The sequence below is a fragment of the Lygodium microphyllum genome, unplaced genomic scaffold (assembly GCF_053477565.2).
Source record: "Lygodium microphyllum isolate KBCC unplaced genomic scaffold, Lygodium_microphyllum_v1.1.10 scaffold_78, whole genome shotgun sequence".
In the NCBI taxonomy this organism is placed as follows: Eukaryota; Viridiplantae; Streptophyta; class Polypodiopsida; order Schizaeales; family Lygodiaceae; genus Lygodium; species Lygodium microphyllum.
Window position 1 is genome coordinate 234,761 of NW_028229561.1, and position 25,495 is coordinate 260,255.

Here is a 25,495-nt window from a genome sequence, read left to right on the forward strand (position 1 = left end):
CGTCTTGAGCATAGGAAGATATCTCTAGAAGGAATCACTTGAAGATATGGCTCGTAGAGAGAGATCCAAAAGCTCCAAGGTGGGTAGGTGCAGAGCTGAATGTGAGCTGGTTAGAGATCACCAAAGGTGAAGGGAGACTAGAGATTCAGAGTATGAGTTGTGCCATGCCCAACTGGGCTCTGATACCATGTGAAAAGCTGCGGATCTAGAGCATGACACAAGCTATGGTAGCTGAAAGATGAAGACCAAACTCATAATGACATGAACAAGTAGAGACAAACTGTTACACAAGTGAATTAAGTTCCAATATAGATTAGCTTGGACTCATAAACACAATCTTGTGTAAGATCGACAATGACACTACACTTAACTGAAAGTACAAAGCATCATGACATTGTATTCATTTCATATTCAAGTACAATGCTTTATAGAGTTTGGGTTGTTCCACCTTCCTTATTGTGCGTATGAGGTTCAGGACAGCTCTTCCTGGATCATACATCATTTGTCTATTTTTCAACACATTTGATCCACCTCAACCGTTCGATCTTGTGCAAACTCAATCACAGTGGTTAATTCTCCTCGGATTGGACAATTCTACTCGGGGACTTGTTGACTATGCTTCTTTTGGGGGCGGTCACCTTGAATTAAATGCAAGTGTCCTAAGCTCTTTCTAAAGTCAAATCTTAGTGTGGACTCGTCTCTCACTCTCTATAAATAGCAGGATCATGTAGTTTTTTTTGCTCCCGTTAGTAAAACCGAGTCGCCAACAAACTTTTAGGCGTATGTTGTACCGATTGCCTTGCCAGCCGTCGTAGAACAATTGTAACATGTCTGACACTGGTCTTTTCACGAAGGGGGAGCTTGAACCTGGACAACAGGCCATGGCGCCTTGCACAAGCTTTCGGCTTGCGACTATTCACCGGCATCTCTCTTCGTCTGTACCTCATGCCGTGAGTGATCATCTTTTATTTTCCTCTGATCTCTAAGTACCTGGCTCTCACGTTTAAGGTGATACAGGTTAACAGAGGATCTTGATGTTCTTTCTTTCAGGGAAACATGGATCATATCAAATCAGCCGATAGGCTAGGATTCAGAATAGAGCATAGCGTCCGCCGTGCATTATGTGAGGCATTGCCTGTGGTTGCACTTGAATCGACAATCATAACTCATGGTGACTATGTGTATTCCCTTTGCCCAAGTTGTTCCACCTCTTTAAAGAATGCAGGAGGCATCTTGTAAACCCTGTTTTTGCACATGCAGGAATGCCTTATCCACAAAATCTTCACACTGCAATGGAGGTAGAGAATATTATCAAAGAGAATGGAGCTGTTCCAGCCACAATTGCTATCCTCAATGGCGTGCCATGCATAGGTAACACACATTACCGCCATATTTGTAAGAGTGGGTCTCTCGTTGGAACGAGGAAGAGTGAAAATATGTCACTAGTCTCTCCTTTTGACAAGTAGGCTATGGCAATATGAAAACTCCAATGTTATTTAACTATGCATAGCAACATGGACTGCCAATAAAACACAAGAACAAAGAGGTACGGGTTATAAAAAATAGATGATCTTGCTAATAACATGATTTGATGCAAGAGCAAAGAACTTTGTCTTGAGAAGGCATTATCACTTGTTTACTTCATCTCTGAGTGAAAGATATTGTCATGAAGGAAACTTTGTAAAACAGCTCCTAAAGCATATTGCAAAAGACTTTAGGATGGAGACTTTGATCTCCAAAACATAACAAAAGGAATGATTTGCACATGATGGGGATGAGTAGTTTGGTTTGGTGTGTATAGGCCACCTGAGTCAGGTGCAAAGCCTCTAGTTTAACAAGAAATTGTCTCTATGCTACAAGTGAAAGATCCAAGCTTGAAAAGTATTGGAAGAAATTCAAGTCGATAGAGAAGCGGAATGGTCCAAAATTTGTGGTGTCGTGAACTACAAAGACCGAGTTTCCCATTGGTAATTTGCAATGATTAGACAATCACACAAGGGAGGGTGGGGATCTCTCTTGCAAGCTCATATTAGGGAAGCAATACAAAGTTAATCTTGCCGAATATTGCACTATAGGTGGAATCATCAATAGGGGCTGCTAACAAGCCCTATGAGCATGCATGAAGCCATAGAAGGCTTTCCTCTAGCGAACCGCACTCATTTTAACTTGAAAGACTGATCCTAGGAAGTTGGGATTTGGGAAACATTACCCAAGTATACGATATACTCAACCACTTGCTACAAGGGAATCAATCTCCTTGCAAGACATCGTACATGGCTACAACTTTTTAGTTGTAGAATCCCTATTTTACATGGGGAAGCTTGACGAGCAATTTGAGTCTACCTAATGAATTTACTTAACCTTGCTTGTAGGCACACTTCACGATGACATATATCTAAGATCAAGCGTACAGGGCTGAGAGAGAGAGAGAGAGAGAGAGAGAGAGAGAGAGAGAGAGAGAGTATTGGAACCTTGGATTATATCCCAATACTCATTGAAGGCCCTCCCCACCCACCCCACCCCCCACCCACCATACAACAACCCCTCCTTTCTCCTCAAGGAGTATTTTCTTTTCTTTCCTTGTTTTGGAGATGTGGGTCTTAGGCTGGTTGGCTAGTGTGGAGAACAAACCACTTGAACACTTGGTATGAGGTGTTGTATATGCTTGGAATTGTGTTGGAGTAATAGGTTGGCCATACAATCACACACGTGAAGGAACAAAGCGAGTTAAGGTGAAAAATGCAGTAGTTGCAGCAACAATGGCAAAGGCGTAGGTGGGAAATTTCTTAGAAGTTGCAGACCAAATCGAAGAGTGAGCATGCCTAAGAATGGTGGGTATGAGCAGCTCTAGCGAGCCTAGAGGATAGGATGACCGAGTTTTCTAGATGCATTGGCCTAGCATCTTAGGAGACACCATGTGCAAAGAGTTTTCTAGATGCATTGGCCTAGCATCTTAGGAGACCAAATCGCAACTTGTGCAATCAGTATAGGAGAGTGAGATCATGCCATGAGGAGGTGATGGGACTTGCTATTGACTTCTATAGATAGCTTTTTCAGCATAAAATGGTATTGGCTTGGGTATTTCGTTGTAAAGAGCAAGTGCGGGACTACATCTCTGATGACAGAGGAGACGGGAGGCTCATTTTCCTTGCACCTTTCACTAAGCAAGAGATGTTTTGTGCCTTTGATTCATAGGACAGGTACAAGTATTGAGGAGAGGATGGTCTTTTGAGGACTTTTTTCTGCACCTACTAGGAAGTGAAGGCTTCCATGCTATAGCCCTTTTGGGAGATCTTCGGCTCTGAGAGAATGTTAAGCGGTCTATTTGTTGGTCTAGTTTGTCTCCTCCCCAAAGGAGGGGATCGATTAGAGCTCATACAATGATGCATCTTTGAGACTTGAATCATGATTGATGACACACAGATAGACTTTGTCTAGGATCAGAGTATTTTGGACAACATTTTCACCTTCTTTGAGGCCACAGAGTGGGCCCAACACAATGGATAGAGGTTTGCAATGTTAGAATGCAGTGATGTGGAAGTGTATGACGAGAGAGAGAGAGAGAGAGAGAGAGAGAGAGAGAGAGAGAGAGAGAGGAATGCTTTTACAGAAAAAAAGAGAGAGGAATGCTGGACACTGCAGAGAATGAATGCTGAATAGAGAAGGTAGAACATGTACATGAGACTATGAACAGCCGGGATTTCTTAATGTGCACAAATCACAAAGCGAAAATGACTAGGGACAGGCCTTCCATAATTAGGCAAAAAAAAAAAAAAAAAAAACTGCAGGTCGACCAATCAAAAACTGGCCAATTGCAGCAAAAAAGTGGCTGACAGCTGCAATAAATGTGCAGGCTGCTACATGGCACCTGCCCGACATGCACACTGTTTGACCGTTGTTGGCTTGCTTGTGTGTTCTGCCTGCTGCTGTGGCGATTGGGCAAAACTGGCTAGGCAATTGAAAAATCTGCTCAACCTGCTCCTGTATAGTGCCGATGCTTCCTAAACTGGCCAACTCTGCCTTGACTAAGCCTATGCTTGTCTTGGAGGTGACCAACTCTCTAACCCCCCCTCCCAAATCTTGGATGTGGCATGAGGCTTAGGGACTTGGAATGCTGATGAAGAATGGCCTAAGGAACTACCTAGGTATTCTCTGTCTTACAATACTCCATATCAATGGTCTTGTCCAAGATCTTTTGATGGATGAAGTGATACTGTATCTGAATGTGCTTTGTTGTCACATGAAATATGGGATTTCGTGCCAAGGCTATGCAACTCTCATTGTCACATAGAAGTGTAGTAGTCACTGTTTGTGGATAGGCAAGCTCCTCCAATTGTTAGTAGATTTGTGTCTTGTACCATCATCTGCTACCTATGAACCTCAGTTTGAGTTAGATGAGGACATTAGGAGCTGCCCATATATAGGCAGCCTACCCCCTCTCTCTCTCTCTCTCTCTCTCTCTCATCATTCATCATTGATCCTTTGTGATCAGCTAGTCCTCTTCATTCTCTCACCCCCGGCTACCGCTTGGTGCCCACACTAACACAGAGTTGCGTGTTGGAGCTGACTTTGGCAGCCTTGTATCCTTAAGCCATTGTAGTTAGATTTTTCATTCTCTTACCTACGTTCTCTTTTAGTCTTCTCTGTGTGTTTGCTTTCCTTTTCTGTTGTGCAATCTCACATGGTATTAGAGCCACGCATGGGAGCCGGAGTCTATGAAGAGGAGTGCACTCTTTGAGCATTTGGGTGTCAATTTTCAGGGCTGCAGACCTGCATTTTCAGATTAAGGTGGTGTTCTTTCCTTATTGATGATCCCATTCATCGCAGGAAAGATGTGGATCAGGCTGATGACAAATGGCAGCATCAAAAGATAGAGAGTAGTCTCAAATGCTAGTGTGCGCTGAAGATCAGAAAAGTAGAGTGATGATCAGCCACTGTGGAATGGCTATTAATAGCCAAAAAATGCTGAAACTGGCCAAGTGCTGCTAGATGGTGCAATAAATGCTGGCCGACCAGCATAAACAGCAATAAAATAATAATAAAATGCTGTCACCTTAGCAAGAAATGCTGGCCGACCAGCATAAACAGCAATAAAATAATAATAAAATGCTGTCACCTTTGCAAGAAATGCTGGTTGCTCCATTTTGCTGGTGTGAAGGCAGCCTCTTGTTGCCATTGAAAAAGAAATGCACTGGGCTGAAAATTGGATCAGCCAGTGTGAACACTACCTAAAATTGATTGAAAAAGAAATGTATGCTCTAAATAGAGCTGCTTCATCCTCCATCAAAACATGAGAGATTGAGTGTCAAAGCTCGTAATGTCCTCGTTTGACTCGAATTGAGGCTTAGAGGTAGGAGATGACTATGCAAGACACACTACTGCTAACATCTCCTATTGTGAAGAAATACTGGAGCACAGAGGATTAAAATGAGTGTATGACAAAACACAAAGTGATAATAGTAGAACTTATAGCTGAAGAGAAACTCAAAGTGAGAAGAATGAACGAAGAATGCTAAATGTTGTGAACACACTATGCAAGAGTGAATACAAAACCTCGAATCTCTGTGTCTTAGAATGGACTTGGGGTAGAGATGGACTAGAGAATGTGTTGCACTCAGTGGGGTGGCCTGCACTTGTTGAGAAACCCTTCAACCTTCACCCACAATTTGCGTTTTTGCGTTTTTGCGTTTTTGTGTTTAGGGTTTGCAGCCCCAAAAAGGGGCACCATCCTAGATTGACTGTGCCTATTTATAGACCACTCTCTCATTCATTCCTTACGGCTGATTCATTTAGTCCGTCACCTCTTCTCTCCAGCCTCTCCACTACCCTCACACCCCTTCAGGAGGACATTGCAGTTCGTGGTTCGTGGCTGTCTTCATCATCTTCCTTGTGCTACGGCACCCTTGGTCCCTTGTATCACATTCACTCCATGATTCGGAACTTCATCATTCCATTCATCTGAGTTTCTTCTCTCTTCTCTTCTCTTCTCCATGTTTGCCGAGTTCACTCCATGTTCCTTCCCGCCAACCCTAATGTCACGCTGGTACATCATCTTTTGACATGGTATGAGAGTTGGATTTGCTCAAAGAGCGGCAAAGATCCTCCGCTCCAGTGAAGGCAAAGACCGGTGGCGGGTTCGGCATCCATTTCTCTTCTTCTTCCGATGTATCAAAATCTCGTTTTTGCAGATTTCAGGTGTTTTAGCTTGCTGCCCACACCCCGTTCGCGGAGGATATCTCAGCCAAAGCTGTCCATTGCTGTCTCTATCAGTTGGCGCCTGATTTCCAGCCCTCTTCACGCAGTTTGGAGCTGATTCTAGCCAGGCTACTGTTGTTCCTGTGCAGACCTGCTGCCGTACAGCTTACCACGTCATCACAGTCCTGCTATCTACGTTTTTAGTCTTTCTCTCTCCTGCAGGCTGTCCTGCCTGCGTTTTTAGTCTCTCTCTCACCTGTTGCCTACGTTTTTAGTCTTTCTCTCTCCTCTAGGTTGTCCTACCTACGTTTTTAGTATTTCTCTCTCCTCACCTGCGTTTTTCTATTGGTTATAATCTCTTATTGCTGGTCGCATCCTCCTCCCACTGACAGCTCACTTCCAACCCTTCCACTACCCTCCCACCCCTTGAGATGGACATTGCAGTTCGTGCTTTACACTGCCCTCACACCCCTTGAGGTGGATATTGCGGTTCGTGGTTCATGGTGGCTGACCTCTTTCTTCTTCAGTAAGGCACTCTGGTATCCATGGCTTCTTTACCAACACATGACCAGACTACTGGGTGCTCCTACTGTGGCATCACTGGACACACCACTGATGCTTGTTGACTTTGACCTTTGCACCCCACCCCTCTGGAGTACATGCATCTTCCACTAGGCACTCCTTGTGCCACCTCTCCTTTCTGGGCCACAGAGATCGTTTTGCATTGGCTATCAGAGTACTATGCTCAAGGCAATAAGACACATCTGATGCGCACTAAGTCTTTTCGAGCACATGGAGGATTGATTGGCGCTACGACCTCCTGGAGATCGTCGCAATGCTCGCGGCAATCTTTTCCCACCTATTTTTGGGTACAGTGGCTACCACGGCTCGCAGTTCTGCAATCCGCTCCATCGAGAGACAGTGATTGTTTGATATCGTCTCCTCGTCAGTCTGCTCCTTCGAGAGACAGTGGCTGCTCGACTCCTTCCTCTTTTTCAGCTACCCAGTATGCTCCACTGACAGATAGCAACTATTGCTTACCTCTTGCTCATTTTGAGCCCCACCCTTTCCCACCCTCGACTACTTAGTAGCTCTTCAGCATCCTAGATATCTTCTTCGGCACGACCGGCGGCACTTCCTTCGTCATCAGACATTTCAGAGTCCGTGATCCATGAGTTTTTGGATTCCCTATCTACTTCAAAGGGGGATTCAGAGGGGATGTTATTTCTTTGCCCTCAGAGGGGGCATCTACTTCTTCTTCGACTTCAGCAGGGGCCCCTCCACCTCCCACCTCAGAGGGGGAACCTACTCCACATGAAGTTCTTCATCCATCCTCTACTTTCTTGGGGTGGCTGTCTTCGACCAATCATCTCTTCTACTGATACCCAGGATCTTCAGGTACCACCTAGATCGGGACCTCGGAGGTTTAGCTGCGACTTGGTGACGAGGCCTTCGTATTCCTTCCAACATGGATGCACGGAGCTAGTGGTTTCTCTCTCGAGGTTGAGTTTCGGATTCTCCGGTTCACTCTGTCTATTGTTCTTTATTGCAGGTTCCCTTTTTGGTGGAAATCTTGGATCTTAGGGATCCTCTCCATTTTCTTCCTCCTCTTCTTTTCTTGCCTTCGTCACTTGGTCAGCATGGAGCCACCTCTCGAGATTGAGTACAGGCATATCCTTATGGTTCTCGGCACCACACAAAGTCCGACATTCCTTCTATGCATTGCATGTTTTCATCATCTTTGTACTAGGGTGCTTGGGCAAGTAAACAATTTCCCCACGAGGGACACTGTCCAAGTGGCACCTGCTGCATGAGCATTCTTCAGCATGTAGCATTGCATCTCCACCTCACTCTTCTCTTGTTCCCCTTTTTGGGCCTGAGAGGGGGTGTTGAGAAACCCTTCACCCTTCACCCACAGTTTGCGCTTTTGCGTTTTGCGTCTAGGGTTTGCGTTTAGGGTTTACAGCCCCAAAAAGGGGCACCATCCTAGACTGACTGTGCCTATTTATAGGCCACTCTCTCATTCATTCCTTACGGCTAATTCATTCAATCCGTCACCTCTTCTCTCCAGCCTCTCCACTACCCTCACACCCCTTTAGGAGGACATTGCGGTTTGTGGTTTGTGGCTGTCTTCATCATCTTCCTTGTGCTATGGCACCCTTGGTCCCTTGTATCACATTCACTCCATGATTCGGAACTTCGTCATTCCATTCGTCTGAGTTTCTTCTCTCTTCTCTGCTCTTCTTCATGTTTGCCGAGTTCACTCCATGTTCCTCCCCGCCAACCCTGATGTCTTGTTGGTATGTCATCTTTTGACAGCACTAAGAACAAAACACCAAAGTACCAACACAAAAATGAGGGCAGGAGGCTGAAGATGAAGCAAATGATATAGGAGGTTGTGCCTACTGCTGCCTGAAATGGGGTTGGTGACTGCAGAACTGATGATGTCAGCAAAATCAGCCAGGTCTGTACAGCCTCTGGGGTTGGTGATTTCAGGCTGGATGTGTAGACGGGCTACAGAGAAGGCGCCTGCAGCAAACACAGCAGTTAGGCTGAATGGACTGATCTATTGGAGCTGATGGAAAGCTGGCTGCACCACAAACTGAGGTATTTGCCAAGGAGGGGTGTATACAGCAGTGGAAAACTGGTGCCGATTGAAGTATAATCTGCAAAACAAGGATGAAGAAAGTGGCTGGGTAGCCTCATATTTATAGATATGGATTGTCCCAAAGTGGGTGTTTGCTTATGGGACACTAAAACATTGGTAATTTTTAATAAAGTTTGGTAGGTTTGAGTATTGGGCTGTTTTAAAGAGCTAATTAAGGTTTTAAATTTGTTATGCACCTTTTTAGGTTAACACCTACCTCTTTCTTCTCTTTGTGGGGGTGATGTCCTTCCTTTGAGGAAGAGTCAATGGCTTGAGGGGCCTTATGTTGCCAATGTAGATGGAGGTAGAGTTGCTAGACTCAAAGTATGTAGATTCGTATGACCCTCTATGTTGAGGATAATGAGTTGATGTCAGAGAGAGTGAGATTGGCACTAGAAGTGGTTTGTAGAGCAGCACGTGTGAAAATTAATTGGTGTAAGCTATTCGGTTTTCTTATAGACCTCGATTTTAACACGGATTGGGGAGTTCTATAAATGCCTTGAACAACGTAGTATGCTTAACAATTATGATATTTATTTGTTTTCAAGATTTAATATTTCAAGAAATGGAGAGAACAAATACTTAATGCTAAATATGATAATTTGCAACCATAGAAATGTAAAAGTAATGGAGACAAGATCAAGGTTGAAGATGGGCAATCCCCCCTCCGAGAAATTTATTTTTGCTCAACCCAAGTTCTTTAGGAAAGAGCTTAGTTACAATCAACCAAAGAGTGAGGAGAAGTAGTTCTCACTCTCACAAGATCATGAAAAGATGTACATACACACATACAACACTCACTATTCAATAAAAATAAATTTCAAAAGATTTCTTTACAAGATATGAGAGAAAGAGGGGAAATCAGCCCTTCTCCATGGTTGATTAGTAACACATTGATATGGATTGGTTCTTATTTTAGAAATGAAGAAGAGCCTGAGGAGGAAGATCTATAATGAATTTACAAGTTTGCTATTCTGTAAAATAGTAGTGAAAGAAGAGAGGGAATATGGAGGTATTTGATGGTGGAGAATGATGATGTTGATTGATGGGGCCTAACTTTTAGTTGCTGTACAAGAGTTTACAACCAAGAAAACTTACATACAGTGAATAAAAATGAGCTCTCTTTATAGGGGAAAGGGGAGAGGTAGTGCAAAAAGGAAAAGTGAAGTAGCATAAGACAAGTGTCTAGCCACATGTTAAGAGATGTAACAAGTGGAAGGCCACTTGAAAGCTTATGTTACAAGTGTTCTAACACTTGTCTCTCCTCTATGGCTTTCCTTTTTTGGGCTGAGTACTATTAAGGAAAAAAAAAACAACCAAATGAATGTCATTTCTATTTTTTAGGACTAGTATTTTTAGACTAATTTGAGGCTCCTAAAATTTAGGGATCCCCTAAAATTTAGGCCTCCCTCTCAACATGAGTGTCATATAAAAGCTCTTTATGAGTATAATACAAAACAATGCTGAAATTTGCATATGAGTTTTCCATGCAAAGACATGTGGATTTAAGCTTTCAGCTTAGACATACATAAAGTACAAACATTTGTGCGAGCTTGACCCTGAAATGGTTGAGTTTTGGTTAAAGGCTTCTAACCGGGTCATACAGGTGAAAGTGTATACTATCTTTCTCTTAACCCACTACGTGCTCCCACCATAACCTTTGATCACTCATTACTGGCTAGCTCTAATGCACTTTCCTTTATATCTAGTAATTGCAAAGAAAACAAATTAAACAAACAATTAAATATACAAATAAGTAGAAAGGATACAAAATCCTTTTTTGTTGTGTTGTGACAAGTTCACACTTGGGCATTGAGTGGGTGAGCAACGGATAGACTGTCAGATTGGGTTCTAGGTGGGAGTTGATATCACAACAACATAGCAATTTGTAACAGTGTTGGACTCCATCTTGCGAAAGTTGATCTATTTGAGTATGATTTGCATTTCTTTTACTGGGAAAGCTCTCATGGTCAACTAGGTTCTATTAGTAACGACCTAGTATATAACCCATAGTTGAGGGAAACTTTGGAATGGGAACAGGAATTTTCGAAGGGGTGAAATGGGAACAAGAATGCCATATCATCAAGGGGAGATGAGGATTATGTGATATCGTAGTTAATAGCATTTAAAGACTTATCAATATGGAAGAACTTTTATAAGTTAGAAGAAGTTATGAGAGAGAGAGAGAGAGAGAGAGAGAGAGAGAGAGAGAGAGAGAGAGTAGATTTTGTGTTGGTCATAATTGATTGTTATAAGTGTTGGTCTTGATCGACGAACTATAGTTGCAACCAAATCGTAGCCACAATCCTCATTTTAGTTGCTCGCTTTTATTGTTCGCATGTGTAAGAATTAGAATTTTTCTTTTTTGAAGAGTCATGATTGAAAGGGCGGATCCCTTTTTGCTTGTAATATGTTGTATTGAAATGCGTGATTTCACTTGATCAACACTCAAAATGACACTGAAACGTTTCGGATTTAGCTTGAAATACCATGTGGCTTTGTTTTGGGATTACAAAACATTTTAGTCCAGGAAACGTGTTTCAAGATATTTTGACCCTGTTTTGGTGCTTACCCTTCCTAAGTGCCCATAACAAATAGGGGCCCCCCGATCAGAAGTGGTGCAACAATGGAAGCGCTAACACCCTCTCTCAGATCATGGGTCATCTGATACAATACAATATACAATGATAATGTCGCATCATAGTACATACAACAATGTCCATCTGTCAGAGTGCAGCGGTGCGGAAGCGTAGGACTGAGGGAGAGAGAACGCAGAGAGAGAAGAGAGAGAAAGAGACAGTGGAAGATGAAGATCTGCTGTATAAAGTGTGCTGAATACAAAGATATGCAGATATATACACGGGCGCAGTGCACTGGACTGCGTGTCTCCACCTCGACGATGCAACTTGCTGTTCACCTCGAAGTCCGCTGCAGTCTGCACTGTCTCCTGTCTGAAATCTGCGAACAGAGACGGAATCTGCGCGTGTCACCGGTCTGTAATCTGCGAGCAGAGAAGTGTAGGAGACTGCTGGAGATGTCGGCTATTTATAGCCAGAATCTGGACAAAAACAGGGCGCCAGAAAATAGCCTGTCGGCTGCATTTAATGCAGCCGACTGCATTTAATGCAGCCGACTGCATTTAATGCAGCCGACTACCTGCACAGGTCGGACTGCCACGTGGCAGTCCGACTGCACACTGTTGTACCTGTCCGACTGCACCTGACTGGCTGTGATCTCTAACACCCCCTCTCAGAGCCTGGGCAGGGCAGAAGCCTGAGGAATCTGGAATGTCTCCGAAGTAGAGCCTGGGGTAGTGCCTTCGTAAACAAATCGCAAGATTGTCCTCCATCTTGCAGTACTCCACAGTGATGGTCTCATCCAGAAGCTTTTCTCTGATGAAGTGGTACTGTATCTCTATGTGCTTCGTCCGGCCATGAAAAACAGGATTCCATGCCAAGGCAATGCAACTTTCATTGTCACATTGCAGCAAAGTAAGATGAGTCTGGGGGCACCCAAGCTTCTCCAATAATCTCCGAAGCCACACAGCCTCACATATGGTGGAAGACGCGGCCCGATACTCCATCTCAGAAGACGAAAGGGCTACCGTGGGCTGCTTCTTGCTACTCCATGAGATAACACCTGCACCCAAGGTAAAACAGTAACCTGTAGTAGACCGCCTGTGGTCCACATCACCGGCCCAATCCGAGTCGCTCCAACCTGCAAGTACAAGATCTGAACCATCTGTCCCTGCGGGGTAATGAATCCCTAAATCAGACGTCCCCCTCAAATACCGAAGTATCCTCTAAGTAGCCTGCCAATGCACCGTCTTAGGTTCACTCATGAACCCTGCCAAGAGCCCAACAGCAAAACAAAGATCAACCCTAGTGTTGAGAAGCCAAATCAAGGACCCAATCAACTGACGATAGCGGGAAGCATCCGCCATAGGAGAAGCTGAATAGGAAGTGGCCTTCCAGTTCGGATCCATAGGAGTAGAAAGGGCCCGACAATCCTCCATCTCAAAAGACACCAAGAGCTCCTGTACATATCTCTGTTGAGAGATGAAGATCCCCCTTTGAGACTGATAAATCTCATGGCCCAAAAAGAAATGGAGTAGACCCAAGTCCGTCATCTCGAACGTCCGATGTAAAGCTGACTTCGTCTCTTGGACCTGCTGTGCATCATCACCTGTGACAATCAAATCATCAACATATAAGACAAAAAGCACACAACCATCCTCGGAAGTGTGAACATAAAGCTGCGGATCGGCCTTGGAACGCCGATATCCCAACTGAGACTGGAGGAACGAATCAATCTTCTCGTTCCATGCACGCGGAGCCTGCTTGAGGCCATACAAGGCCTTCTTCAACCTGTAGACTTTCCCATCTGAAGATCCAAAGCTAGGAGGCTGCTCAACATAGATCTCCTCCTTCAAATCACCATTGAGGAAGGCCGACTTCACATCCAAATGGTAAACATGCCATCTCCTATGGCCAGCCAAAGCAAGAACAGCTCTAATGGTCGCCATACGAGCTGTGGGGGCAAAAGTATCATGACAGTCAATCCCTGGGCGCTGTGCAAAACCTTTAGCAATAAGGCGAGCCTTGTGCTTATCCAAAGAACCATCGCTAAGGTATTTGGTCTTGAAGACCCACTTGATGCCAATCACCTTCTTATTCGGGGGGCGGGGCACGAGTGACCAAGTGCCATTCCTCTCAATAGCCTCCAACTCGGCTTCCATAGCTTTCTTCCATGGTGCGGACTGTAAAGCCTCCTTCACGGAGGTGGGCTCTCGATCCTGCATAACACGGGTCATCAAACAATAGTTAGAGCAAACAAGCTCCGTTGAATGTGCCTGGTGCCGCCGTGACCGCCGCGGACCATCCTGCGGTCCCCACTCCTCAGGAACCCCCTCGATCCCTGAATCACGGAGTGTGTCACGGGCTTATCGAGGAGGAGGCCGAACCTCCCCTCGTCTCTCTCCATCAGCAGAAGACACTGGAATATCCACCGGTGGTAACTCCACAGGGGTGTTCGGTGGAACAGTAGACTCTGTGTCAGAAACGGAATCATAATCAAAAGGCACGGGCTCCAGTGGAACTGTAGAAGGAGCCCAACTCTCCCCTGGATCTCCAAGAACGGGATGCTCCTCACCCGTTGATATGGCCGGAACCTCCACAAACCGCACATCGCGGCTAGTGTACACATCCCGCTTGACGGGATCATACAATCGATAGCCTTGGGACTGGGAGCTGTAGCCAACAAATACCTGTCTTCGGGAAGCTGTGTCAAATTTATCACGGTGAGCCTTGGGAATGTGAACATAGGCATCACACCCAAAGACCCTAAAGTAAGAAACATCTGGCTTCGTCCCAAAGTAAGCCTCAAATGGGGTCATCCCTTCCACGGCCGAAGTAGGGGATCGATTAATGATGTGGACTGCAGTAGCCACAGCCTCGGCCCACAGAACCTGAGGGGTCTGTCGGTGCTTCATCATGGTGCGCGCCATCTCGATTATACTGTGGTTCTGCCGTTCAAGAATGCCATTTTCTTGAGGAGTATTGGTATTGGCAAACTCCTGGTGAATTCCTTTATCTGCACAAAACTGAGCAAACTCATTAGAAACAAATTCACCACCCTTGTCGGATCGCAAGGTCTTCAACTTCCGGCCTGATCGGTTCTCCTCAAAGAGAAGCCAATCCTTTAAGTGTGAGAAAGCTTCTGACTTTAATGCCAAAAAATAGGCCCATGTCATCCTGCTGTAGTCATCTACGATCAGCATGAAGTAGAGCTTCCACGCAAGGACTCATTCCTCATAGGGCCACATAGATCCGTAGATACAAGCTCCATCGGTGAAGTAGACCGCCGCGAAGCTGTGTGGGGAATGACATCCCTATGCTGCTTCCCCCGAATGCAGGAGACACATGGCTGCTGGCTCACCACTATATCTGGCAACCCTCGAACAAGCTGTCCACGTGACGCCCTCCGAAGATAATCATAGTTGAGGTGACCAAACCGAGCATGCCATAACTCTGACTGTGACTGAGAGGTAAGAAGAAGAGTAGAGAGGGAGGTGGAAGACTTCAACTTATAAATGCCGTTCTCCTCATATCCGGATGATAGAACCTTCCTCGATCCACGATCAAGGACTCGCACCGTAGTACTATCAAACTCCACCAAAAGGCCAAGGGAGCAAATCTTATGAACTGACAGGAGATGGTACCCTAAGCCTGGTACATGCAAAACCTCTGAGGTATGGGTACCACCTCATCCATCTGGAATAAGCTGCATCTTACCTCGACCTGCAATAGATACTGAAGAGCTATCTCCAATGAGAATCTGCCCACGCGAGGGTCGCAACTGGGCAACACCATCTGATGAAGGAGTCGTGTGCCGGGAGGCACCACTATCAACGATCCACTTTCGAGCCTGGGGAGCCGTCATCGCAGCATCGGAAGCATTTGGTGAAGCGTCCTCAATGACAGCTAGATGAAGAAATGCAGCTGATGAGGGTGCAGCCACCGCTCCAGAATCCTTGGTGTCCTTCTTGTTGGTGTCCTTCTTGTCTTTGTCAGGGCAATCCTTCTTCCAATGGCCAGTCTTTCCACAAATATGGCATGTGGAGTCTTTGTCCTTGTCCTTGTCCTTGTCCTTCTTGGACTTGTTATCCCCCTTCTTCTTCTTTTGGTCCTTCCCCTTCTTTTGAGAGGCTTGACCTGTCAGTGCCTCCGTCTTGGAAGCATTCTGTCCCTTTAACTGTTCCTCTTGGTCCAAGACCATAGGAACCAACTCTTCCCACCGAAGAGTAGACTCTCGCCCCGAAGCAATAAGGGCAGAGTAAAATGTACTGAATCGTGGCGGCAACTGGGACAAAAGTGTGATCGCCATGTCTTTGGAGGAAATCGGCTTCCCCGCATTCTGAACCTGCATCTGAAGCTGCCTTAGCTTATTAATGTGTTCCCGCAGCGAAGAAGACTTGTTTACGGACAAGGTCCGCATTTGTACCTCCAAAGAAACCCGCTTCATAAGGGTCATCCGATTGTACATCTGATCAAGCTCCAGCCATATCTCTCGAGCCACCGTCAAGTGCTCGATGTGAGCGATCACGGCTATAGTACATGATAGAAAAAGAAAGGAACGAATCCTGGCATTCAGTTTGTCCCAATGAGACTGAGCCTTGGCCAACTCCGCACGAGCATCGGAAGAGAGTTTGGACTCATCTCTTACCGAGGGCCGGTCGATCTCCTCCTGTACAAGCTCCGCCAAATCATAGGGCCAACATCATGACGCGCCAAATGCGGTAGTTGTCGCCGTCGAGCTTCTGATCTGCAGGAAGAGCCGGTAAGACAGGCACCTTCCGGTCCATAATCGACTGGAACTCCAAGTCAATCTCTGTAGACACCTTCACCTGAAATGCCTTCACAAACGCAAAAGCAGCCCCTTCTGACTGTGAAAACTCAGCCTGCTAAGGCTCTTCCGCGTCCTGAAACTTCTTCACCCGCCGGAGGCGATGAAAAAGCAAAACCTGCACTTGGAGGCTGAAAACTCAAACTTCCTCCGCGTCAAACAGCAGTAAACAGCAGCAAATCCACCACCTGGACTCCTTTCCTGTGCGCCCACGCTTGCCTCAGCCTTGTTCCAAGGCGCAGCCCTCCTGTCTGCCCTCAAACGCTGAAAACGCAAATTTGTGTCGCGATAGAAACTCCTCTTCAGGTTGATTCTGCGCTCAGTCAGCCCTCTAACACTGCTCTGATACCATGTCAGAGTGCAGCGGTGCGGAAGCGTAGGACTGAGGGAGAGAGAACGCAGAGAGAGAAGAGAGAGAAAGAGACAGTGGAAGATGAAGATCTGCTGTATAAAGTGTGCTGAATACAAAGATATGCAGACATATACACGGGCGCAGTGGGCTGGACTGCGTGTCTCCACCTCGATGATGCAACTTGCTGTTCACCTCGAAGTCCGCTGCAGTCTGCACTGTCTCCTGTCTGAAATCTGCGAATAGAGACGGAATCTGCGCGTGTCACCGGTCTGTAATCTGCGAGCAGAGAAGTGTAGGAGACTGCTGGAGATGTCGGCTATTTATAGCCAGAATCTGGACAAAAACAGGGCGCCAGAAAATAGCCTGTCGGCTGCATTAAATGCAGCCGACTGCCTGCACAGGTCGGACTGCCACGTGGTAGTCCGACTGTGCAGTCCGACTGCACACTGTTGTACCTGTCCGATTGCACCTGACTGGCTGTGATCTCTAACACCATCATAGTAGAACCATGGATACCCAAGTAGTGGGTGTGCAAGCCACCACCAAGGTGCTTCGGAGAGAACCTGATGTCGATGGCAATCGTATCAGCTATAATAGCCCTCAATATCTGTCAACAATGCCTCTGAAGTAGCACAAGTGACCATCCTATCACCAATATCACAACGCATAAATGACCATGAATTCCCCTTCTTTGGCCAGATCGCCTTTGGCCAGATCGCCAAAGTGTCCCCTCATGTGAGCTCCAGACGAAAGCCACCCGCTCTTTGTCATGTAACTAGCCCATCATGAACCTAGATGTCAATCCCAGCTCCAGGATTGGAACCTGCTTGAGACTTCGGTCGATGCGTCAGGGATGTCTCTCACTGGATCTTGTGCATCTGCATAGAAATATAGATGAGGTACAACTGCCCCATCTCACCACCCTCTCACACTTCCTTTCTAGCATTGGAGAGTTGTGAGGAATGAACTCATCACCACCACTAGAAAGCAGCTGAGGAAGGGGCCACCAAGCCCTTCCGACGATCCGAAGAAGAGGATTCCTTCCGTGCCTTGGACTTCGCCTTGGCTAGAGGAGTTGAGTCGGAATCTGAGGCAGATGATGACTCGTCGGAGGAGTCCATATATCCTGCTTCGTCTTTTGCTTTTTTTTCTTCCTGGAAGCCACTAACTCTTTGTATTTCTTCCGTAAATGACCATTCTTGCCACAGTGGTAACATTGGGCCTTCGACTTCTTCATCTTCGAACTTCTCTCTAAAGTTTCAAGAGCCTCACCTGAAGCTCCATAATGTGACGGAAGCCCCCCCTGTAGTCGCAAAGTCGCCTCATACTCAAGTAGCATCGAGGACATATGAATAAAACTGACAAGAGTCGTAGATGTCTGCGCCCTTAAAGCATTCGCCACTCCATCAAACTCCCGAGGAAGCTTGTAGAGTACCGTACCAACAAGATGTGCCTCTGATAGGGTAGACTACATAATGCGAAGTTGGTCCTGGAGTTGGGTAACTCGAAGTAGGAATGATTGGATTGTATCTTTGGGTTTAAACTTTAGTTTCCTGGAGCTGGCCATAGAGAGTAACGGCCCTCATGGTGGAAGGAGCCTTGTACATCAATTGCAACTTCAGCCATACGTCTGAAGTTGTCCTGCAGGAGGTGACCGCCGGTAGGACTTCTTTGGAAATACACCGAAGTAAGGCCGAATATGCACGGGCATCATTCGAATCCCATGTAAGCACTGCCTCCTCATGGTTGTCTTCATCAAAATCAGATGGAACATGAAAAGGCTGTTGAGGAAGTGCCATAGCTCCGCCAACCACGTACTATAACCACTTTTGGATAAACTAGGCCTTCATCACCGCACTCCACATGTAATAATCAGGTCCATGGAGCTTGTCATCAATGGATGTGCATGGAGGAGCCATCTGTAGAGGATTGAGAAAAGAAGCAGAGAAAAGAAGGGATTTAGAGAGGGAACACAGCCAAAACACGAGCACAGACTGCAAAAAGCAAGAGTTCACATACAATATAACCCAAAATCTGACCAAAATAAGACAATAGCTGCCGTAAAAAGTCAAGAAATCAGTCAAAAACTGCCAAAAACAGCAAAAACGGCTTGATAATGCAAGTGCCCAGCTAGGAGGAGATGCTGAGGCACCAAAACGCAGACTGAAACGGATGCATAGGCTGTACGGATGTTGACGTTAGCAAAAAACGCAGGCAAAACAGGTTGCCTAGTTGGAGCAGCAGCGGCTTGATCAACAAGGGTGAAAAAGTCCTGAAATCAGCAAGAACACAAATCCTGAAATTTGATACCATGTCAGAAGTGGTGCAGCAATGGAAGCGTAAACATAAGCTGTAATAAACTGTTGAAACACGTGACAAAAGAAAAAGGGAAAGAAAGAACACAATATAGATGAGAACTCAGATGTATGCTCGGGAAATGGAATCCATATACCAAGACATGAGACAGTATAGAAGCAATGTGAGTCACCGACTGTGGAGACACTGGCACATGCTCCCTCTCTCCAAGAACTATTAGGTGATGAATGAATGAGGAGGAGGGAGCCTAAGAATATATATGCCAAATAAATGCCATAAAATATGACTGGTCGGCCAGCATTAAATGTTGGCCGATTGGCTGCAAATAATGCCAAAACACAATAAATGTTGGCAAATAAAATGCCTAAAATATCTATGTGCCCAGGTTGCTGTAGCACATGTACAGACTCAACCATGAACTGACTAATCTGCTAAACAACAAACCGCCCCCCCCACCTTGTTGAGCAAAAAATGCATTAGCTTTACTAAAACAGCCCCAAAACATGCTTAATTAATGAAGAAACCTTGTTTATTTAAAAGAAATGCGTTCCTAGAGAGTGTCTGTGTCCCATAAGTACAAACCCACTTGGGAGGGCCCAAACTTTCTATAAATAAGTATGTTGCCCTTCGTTCAGTCCTTAATCTCATTTTTGCAGGTGTTAGGTGTTTTCAGCTTGTTGCCCACACCCCTCTTGTGGAGGACATTGCAATCTTAGCTGTCCCTTTTGTCATCTACAGTTTGGCGCTTGTTTCCAGCCCTCCACCTCCTGTTTGCTGCTGTTTCCAGCCAGGCGATTGCGGCTGACCACCTGCACAGCTGTTATACAGCCTGCCACGTCAGCATACTACTGCGTTTGCAGACCCCAGCTGCCGCCAACACAGTTTTCTCTCTCCTGACTGCTGTCGCTGCAGTTTTCTCACTCCTGATTGCTGTCGCTGCAGTTTTCTCTCTCCTGTCTACTGTCGCCATCGTTTTCTCTCTCCTCACAGCTGCGTTTGACAAATTTCTCTCAGCCTGTTGCAGCAGATTTTCTCTCTCCACTGCCTGCGTTTGCTGTTTTCTCTCTCCTACAGCCTGCGTTTTCAATTATTTTCTCTCTTGCACTGTCATTTGCATCAGATCCAGCCTTCCTTGATTGCGTTTACTGGTGTTCGACATCCAGAGGCTACCTTGCTGCAATTCGGGATTCGTTCGGAGTACGACACTCTCTTCAGCTCATTACCCCTACCCTGATCCTTGAGATACAAGAGTTTGAGGTTCAGTATTCATTCATTGCATAGCGTGTTTACTGCATGAGCATTGTATATTCAATAGTCATATCATTTCATTATTCATTGTGTTCATTGTCTCTGAGTCACCCTAACCCTAATTGTGTTCTTTTATTAGTGTGCGCTTTGTCGTACGATTGTTATTTGTGTTTCTGTGTTAGGGTATTTCTTGATCCCCCCCTGTTAGAGGTAGAGTCATTGTAACCGGCCTGTTCACTGGGAAGGGCGGTAGTGTACAACCAAAATATAAAAATGCTTTCACCCAATTCACAGTTGCCCACTTTACCTGAACTTAAAGACACAGAATCAAAAAGAAATTCAGGAAGCTAGAATGCTCCTGTTGCCACACAGACACCCTGTTGGCCCCTAAGTTAGGTGCCCCTTGCGGTATTTCTTTATTTTTAAAAAGAGAGAAATTACAATGGGCTGTCTTTCACCTATTTTGGGTGAAATTTGGCAGCATAACAGTACAATTACCGACCCAAGACAAGCTGACCAGGAGGGGAAACTCTGCCCAAGTCTGAAACTTCTGGTTGGAGTGCAGAATTGACCATTTCAGCCTGCTGTAATTACTGGTTCAGACCTGTTTTGAAACCTGTTTTCAGCTCATATTGTTCCCTGTACTGTTCTGCATCATCTGTGCCAAGTGCCCCTTGATTCTGACATCAATTGGGCTCTGAAATAACCTCTGAACAGTTCAGAATCAGAACTGATTTAGTGCTGTTTGAGACACTTGCTTGGTGAGGTTACCACTCTCACCTGTTCCTGCTTGAGGACAGCAAACAACTGCTCGTGTTCCTGAAGAAAAGAGGCTCTTGCCTCATGCAAAAACAGCATATTCCCACACAACTGTACATGAATCAGAAGAAAGGCCCTTGATTCTGAAGCATAACCATACTGTCGGGGGGGGAGAGAGAGAGAGAGAGAGAGAGAGAGAGAGAGAGAGAGAGTATATTAACGTCTCTAAAAGGCCAATGTGGCCTATGAGACCAAAACAGTACATACAATGATGATGGTGTGTTTCTCATCTAGAACGAGAAGAAAGATGAAGAACATGCCTATAAGACTGAAAAGGAAATGAAATGAAATGAAATAGTGTCCCATAAAGGGAAACATGTCAGTGATCTGAAAGTGAGAGTAGAGAAAGGAAAACTCTCCATCAATGATATGTCTGTTCTCCAGGGAAGTGTATCTCTGCATAGCTAAGGCGTCTTGGCATCTGTCTCCTGTGGCGCTCAATGATGGCTTTAATTTGTCTGTAATGTGGATGTCTAGGCCTTCGTCCGGGTGGACGTGGGCGCCTAGACCGGCTAAGTGCCACTGCTCTATCCAAAGGGACACCTACAGAAGATGAGGTCCAATGATGATGTATTCCTGTAGGCTGTGTGGCAGTAGTAGTGGTATCTGCCATATTCTGTCGTGTATCCATGAAAAAGTCAGTGACTGCTCTCTGTCTATGTGAGCCGAGCTGTGGGGGCCTCCTACTCCGTAGAATTGTTGCTCTGCGCCTCTGGAGCTCCAAGAGGAAAAATCCCAAGCATCTCTGATCCTCATACTGCATGATCCGTCTCAGGGGTCCAAAACCCTCTCGAAACAGACAGTGGTATCTACCTCGTATGTCGTAATATACAGTGCATCGGCAGATGTAGTGTTCCTCTGTCTCTGGCTCTCTGTCGCATAGTGGGCATATGCGTTCTTCTGTCTGTATACCCTCCCATCTGCCTGTCTCAATCCTCAGGTGGTGGGATGAGGTGCGGATCTGACCAATAGCTGTGCGTAGTCCATGAGGCAGCTGTGTGTCCATGTAATTGGGTCGGGTGATGAAACCATCCTCAGATACCTGGAGGAAGTGGGTCTGGTAGTGTGCCATCCTCGTGCCATGGGGCAAGGGGGGTCGGATCCAGGTCTTCTCCGTATCTAACTTCAGTATGTCTGCTCTGATCACATGGTTTAGCTCTGATCGGCTTAGGTCAAGTGTAGGGCAATCCAGGCTATAGTCAAAGGGGGGTAGTCTGTCAATCTGCAGACCATGTAGACGCATCCATGTGCTCATCTGAGCATACCAACAGTGTCTGTCACCGTCTGCTGCTAGTTGTCTAGAAGAGGCCAGGGCTAGCCGTGGGTATCTATCTTGGGGGAGCTCCCATAGTCTATGTATGAAAGTCACTGCCTGAACCAAGGCCTCAGCCACCATGGGTGATGCCCCCAACTCAGCTCTGATAATCTCATGTGGGGTCGAGCTCTTCGCTCGTATCATGCGTGAGATCATCATGACCAGTGGTCTTTCCATATGCTCCCATCCATCATAGTATTCCTTCTCTGGTCCATCCTGGTCTCCCAAAGGCTGTCTCCTCGTGTGAAACAGACTCGGACCCCAAATAGCTGCCCCATATAGGAGTGTGGGTGTAACCAAGGTGTCAAAAAGCCACAGTTTGGTGCGCGGCTCATGAAATTGTATGTGAGCACATTGCCTCTCCAATGCCCCTAAGGCTGCATATGCTTTTGCCAAACGAGCCTCTGATGTCTCTCTCCAAGAGAACTGTGGTCCCTTCAATGTGACCCCCAAATAAACATACTGCCTAACCATCTCCACTGGCTCTCCGTCAAAAGTAAACTGGTGCTCAGCTCTTGTCACCCAAGCAGCTGAAGTGTTAAATACCATAACTTTAGTTTTCCCAAGGTTCACCTTAAGATCTCTATCTCTGCAAAAAGCTGATAATGCGTCCAAGTGTCTATTTAGTCCCTCAGGTGAGTCAGATATAAGTACAATATCATCGGCATAAAGCAGTAATGGTATCAGCACTCCAGCTAGGCTGGCTCCGGCCCCACCTGTCCTATCCACATATTTTGAAATTTCATCTATATACAGCCCAAAAAGTGTCGGTGAAAGTGGACAGCCTTGTTTCACCCCAATGGTGCTATTGACTGTATCTGAGATGCCCTCAGGTGTTCGTACTCTGCCTGTCACTGTCTCATATAGGGCATAGATACTCCACTGTATCTCTACGGGCACATCAATGTTTTGCATTCTTTTCATGAGTCTAGCACGTGGCACTGTGTCAAAGGCCTTGCGAAAGTCCACAAAACAGCAATAGATCTTTTTCTTGAATGCCTTGCCTTCTTCAATGATTGCCCTCAACGTAAAGATATGGTCTAGAGTTGTATGTCCCCTCCTGAAGCCAGCCTGGCCTTTTGACCTCAGGCCATGCATCTCGGCCCATTCACTCAACGCTTGTTCCACGATAGAGCCATATATCTTGGCCAGCATGTGTCCAATCATGATAGTTCGGTAGTTACTAGGTAGCGCGGGGTCTCCACTCTTAAAGAGCGGCACAATAATATGGTCTGACCAACAGGTTGGAAATCCCTCACAAACTGCCCTATTAAAGATGTGAGCCAGCGTTGGTGCCAGAATATCACAGGCATGCGTGAAGTGTTCAGCCACTAAACCCTCATGGTCTTGGGCTCTTCCATTTTTCAGCTTCCATATGGCATTCCTCACTTTTTTTTCTGTGAAAAATCTGCAATTTGCTGGTCTTGAGGTTGAGGGGAGTGGCATAGGCTCTTGGCCAGGGATATCATAGAGTGTGCAAGCATATCCATGCCAATCATCCGGTCTAGTAATTTGTAGGGGTGGCTGGCTCTCATGCATCTTTTTCCACGCTCTCTTGCTGTCCTGCCCCAAGAACATGGAATACATTTCTGTTTCTAGTCTGCTCAGGTATTCCTGCTTCTTTTTGCGTACCAACCGTCTGAAGAGTGTTCGAGCATGCTTATGGGTGCATATACCAAGTGCCAGCTCTCGCTGAAAACGTGCTCGTGTCTCTCTGCACTCATCATCATACCAGCCATTCTGTGGAGCATTACCTCGTGGAGGTTTATCTGACGGTGTAGTGTGTGGGAAAGCGTATGCTGCTGAAGTGTGTATTATCTCGGCCAACTGGCCTGTAAACTCATCCAGAGAGGCCTGTGTGTCTAGCTCCCTCAATGCATCTCGCACAGTAATGCTGTATATGTGTGAGGTCGCTTCCACAAAATCATAGCGTGGTAATTTTGGTATATGTGACTGTGCTTCATGTATATGCCCATATTGCATTGTGAAAGCTAGAATAGCATGGTCTGCTACTAATCCAATTGGTCTGTCCGAGATTTCAAAACTTTTTATGTCAGGTAGCAAGTTGGGTGATCCAATCAAATAGTCCACTGTGCTTGACCCCTTCTTGTTATTCCAACATGTGAAGCCATTAGATCTTGGCCACTGTGGTAGCCCGTTAAGGATGGCCAAACCATGTGCACTTCCTAGTGCCAGTAGGTGTGTTCCATATTCTGTTGTCTCTCTATCTTGGGCTGATCTAACTAATCCCACTTCATCTAATGCAATATCTCTGAACATCTCATCACTAGTGTCAAAGAAAGCAGATTGGTTGTTTCCTGTGCGTGCATTAAAGTCTCCTGCTAGTAGAACATCCCCAATTCTCATGTATCCCATTATGTCCTCATATAGTGGTGTATACGGGGATGCCTCTTTAGGGGCAAACTTAGAGTATGCAGGGGGAAAATAGCATATGGCAATATACATGTCGCGAGTTCTGCTTGTACGTAACCTGATCCACATGTATCTTGCCTCTACATCTCTATGTACCACTTGGACTGTATCTCGGAGCTCTTCTCTAAATAGAATTGCCACACCTCCTGATCCCCTCGTCCCTCCAGGCCGTCTAGGCTGAGGGCGATATACACTTTCCCATCTGTATCCATATACATCAGGTAAACGGCTGTCTTTACATTGATGTGTCTCAGTATACATAGCAATGTCTATACCTTTGAAAGTATCCTCAAAATAACCTACATCTGTCTTAAGGGAGCCATTGCAATTCCACAGTGTGAACTTCAGGGTCTCATAGGCCGCGCACCGTCATGCCGTCCTTTTCTCTGTGATGATGACTCTTCCATCTCTGTATACAGCCCATTTACCTGCTTTCCGTGCCTCTAGAACACGTGGCATATTTTCCCTCCTGTGGGCTAACTGGGCTGGGGTGAGGTCTTCATCTAGGTAGATCTTTTCTCCTTTGAGAGCGATCCTCTTAGAGAGGAAGGCTCTCTTCTTTTCCAGGTCTCCAAACTTCAAGATGAGGACTTTTGTTTTTGTGTCAGCCTTCCCGACTCGCCAAGCCCCAACGATGGGTACATTTGTAGCTCCAATTTTGGTGGCAAGAGCTGTAGCATCTTCAATTGGGGAGCTTTTCTCGTCTAGTCCAACCACTCTTACGTGGAGTGCGCGTACCCGCCTTTTTGCCTCTTCTTCCAAGGTG

The 25,495-nt window shown here is 45.9% G+C and overlaps 1 protein-coding gene across 3 annotated transcripts in view; it reads left to right on the forward strand.

Annotated features, from left to right (window-relative positions):
- The first annotated feature begins 757 nt into the window (after nt 1-757).
- The window catches only part of LOC148008701 (pseudouridine-5'-phosphate glycosidase-like), a 187,079-nt gene continuing 162,341 nt past the window's right edge, over nt 758-25,495 (forward strand). For all 3 annotated transcript variants that reach the window (XR_015689971.1, XM_087674054.1, XM_087674055.1), the window contains exons 1-3: nt 758-950; nt 1,051-1,171; nt 1,261-1,371. Coding sequence is in view for 2 of the 3 variants with exons in the window: in XM_087674054.1 (XP_087530180.1) it covers nt 828-950; nt 1,051-1,171; nt 1,261-1,371 (355 nt within the window). In the remaining variant the exon portion in view is untranslated. The remainder of the gene's footprint in view (nt 951-1,050; nt 1,172-1,260; nt 1,372-25,495) is intronic.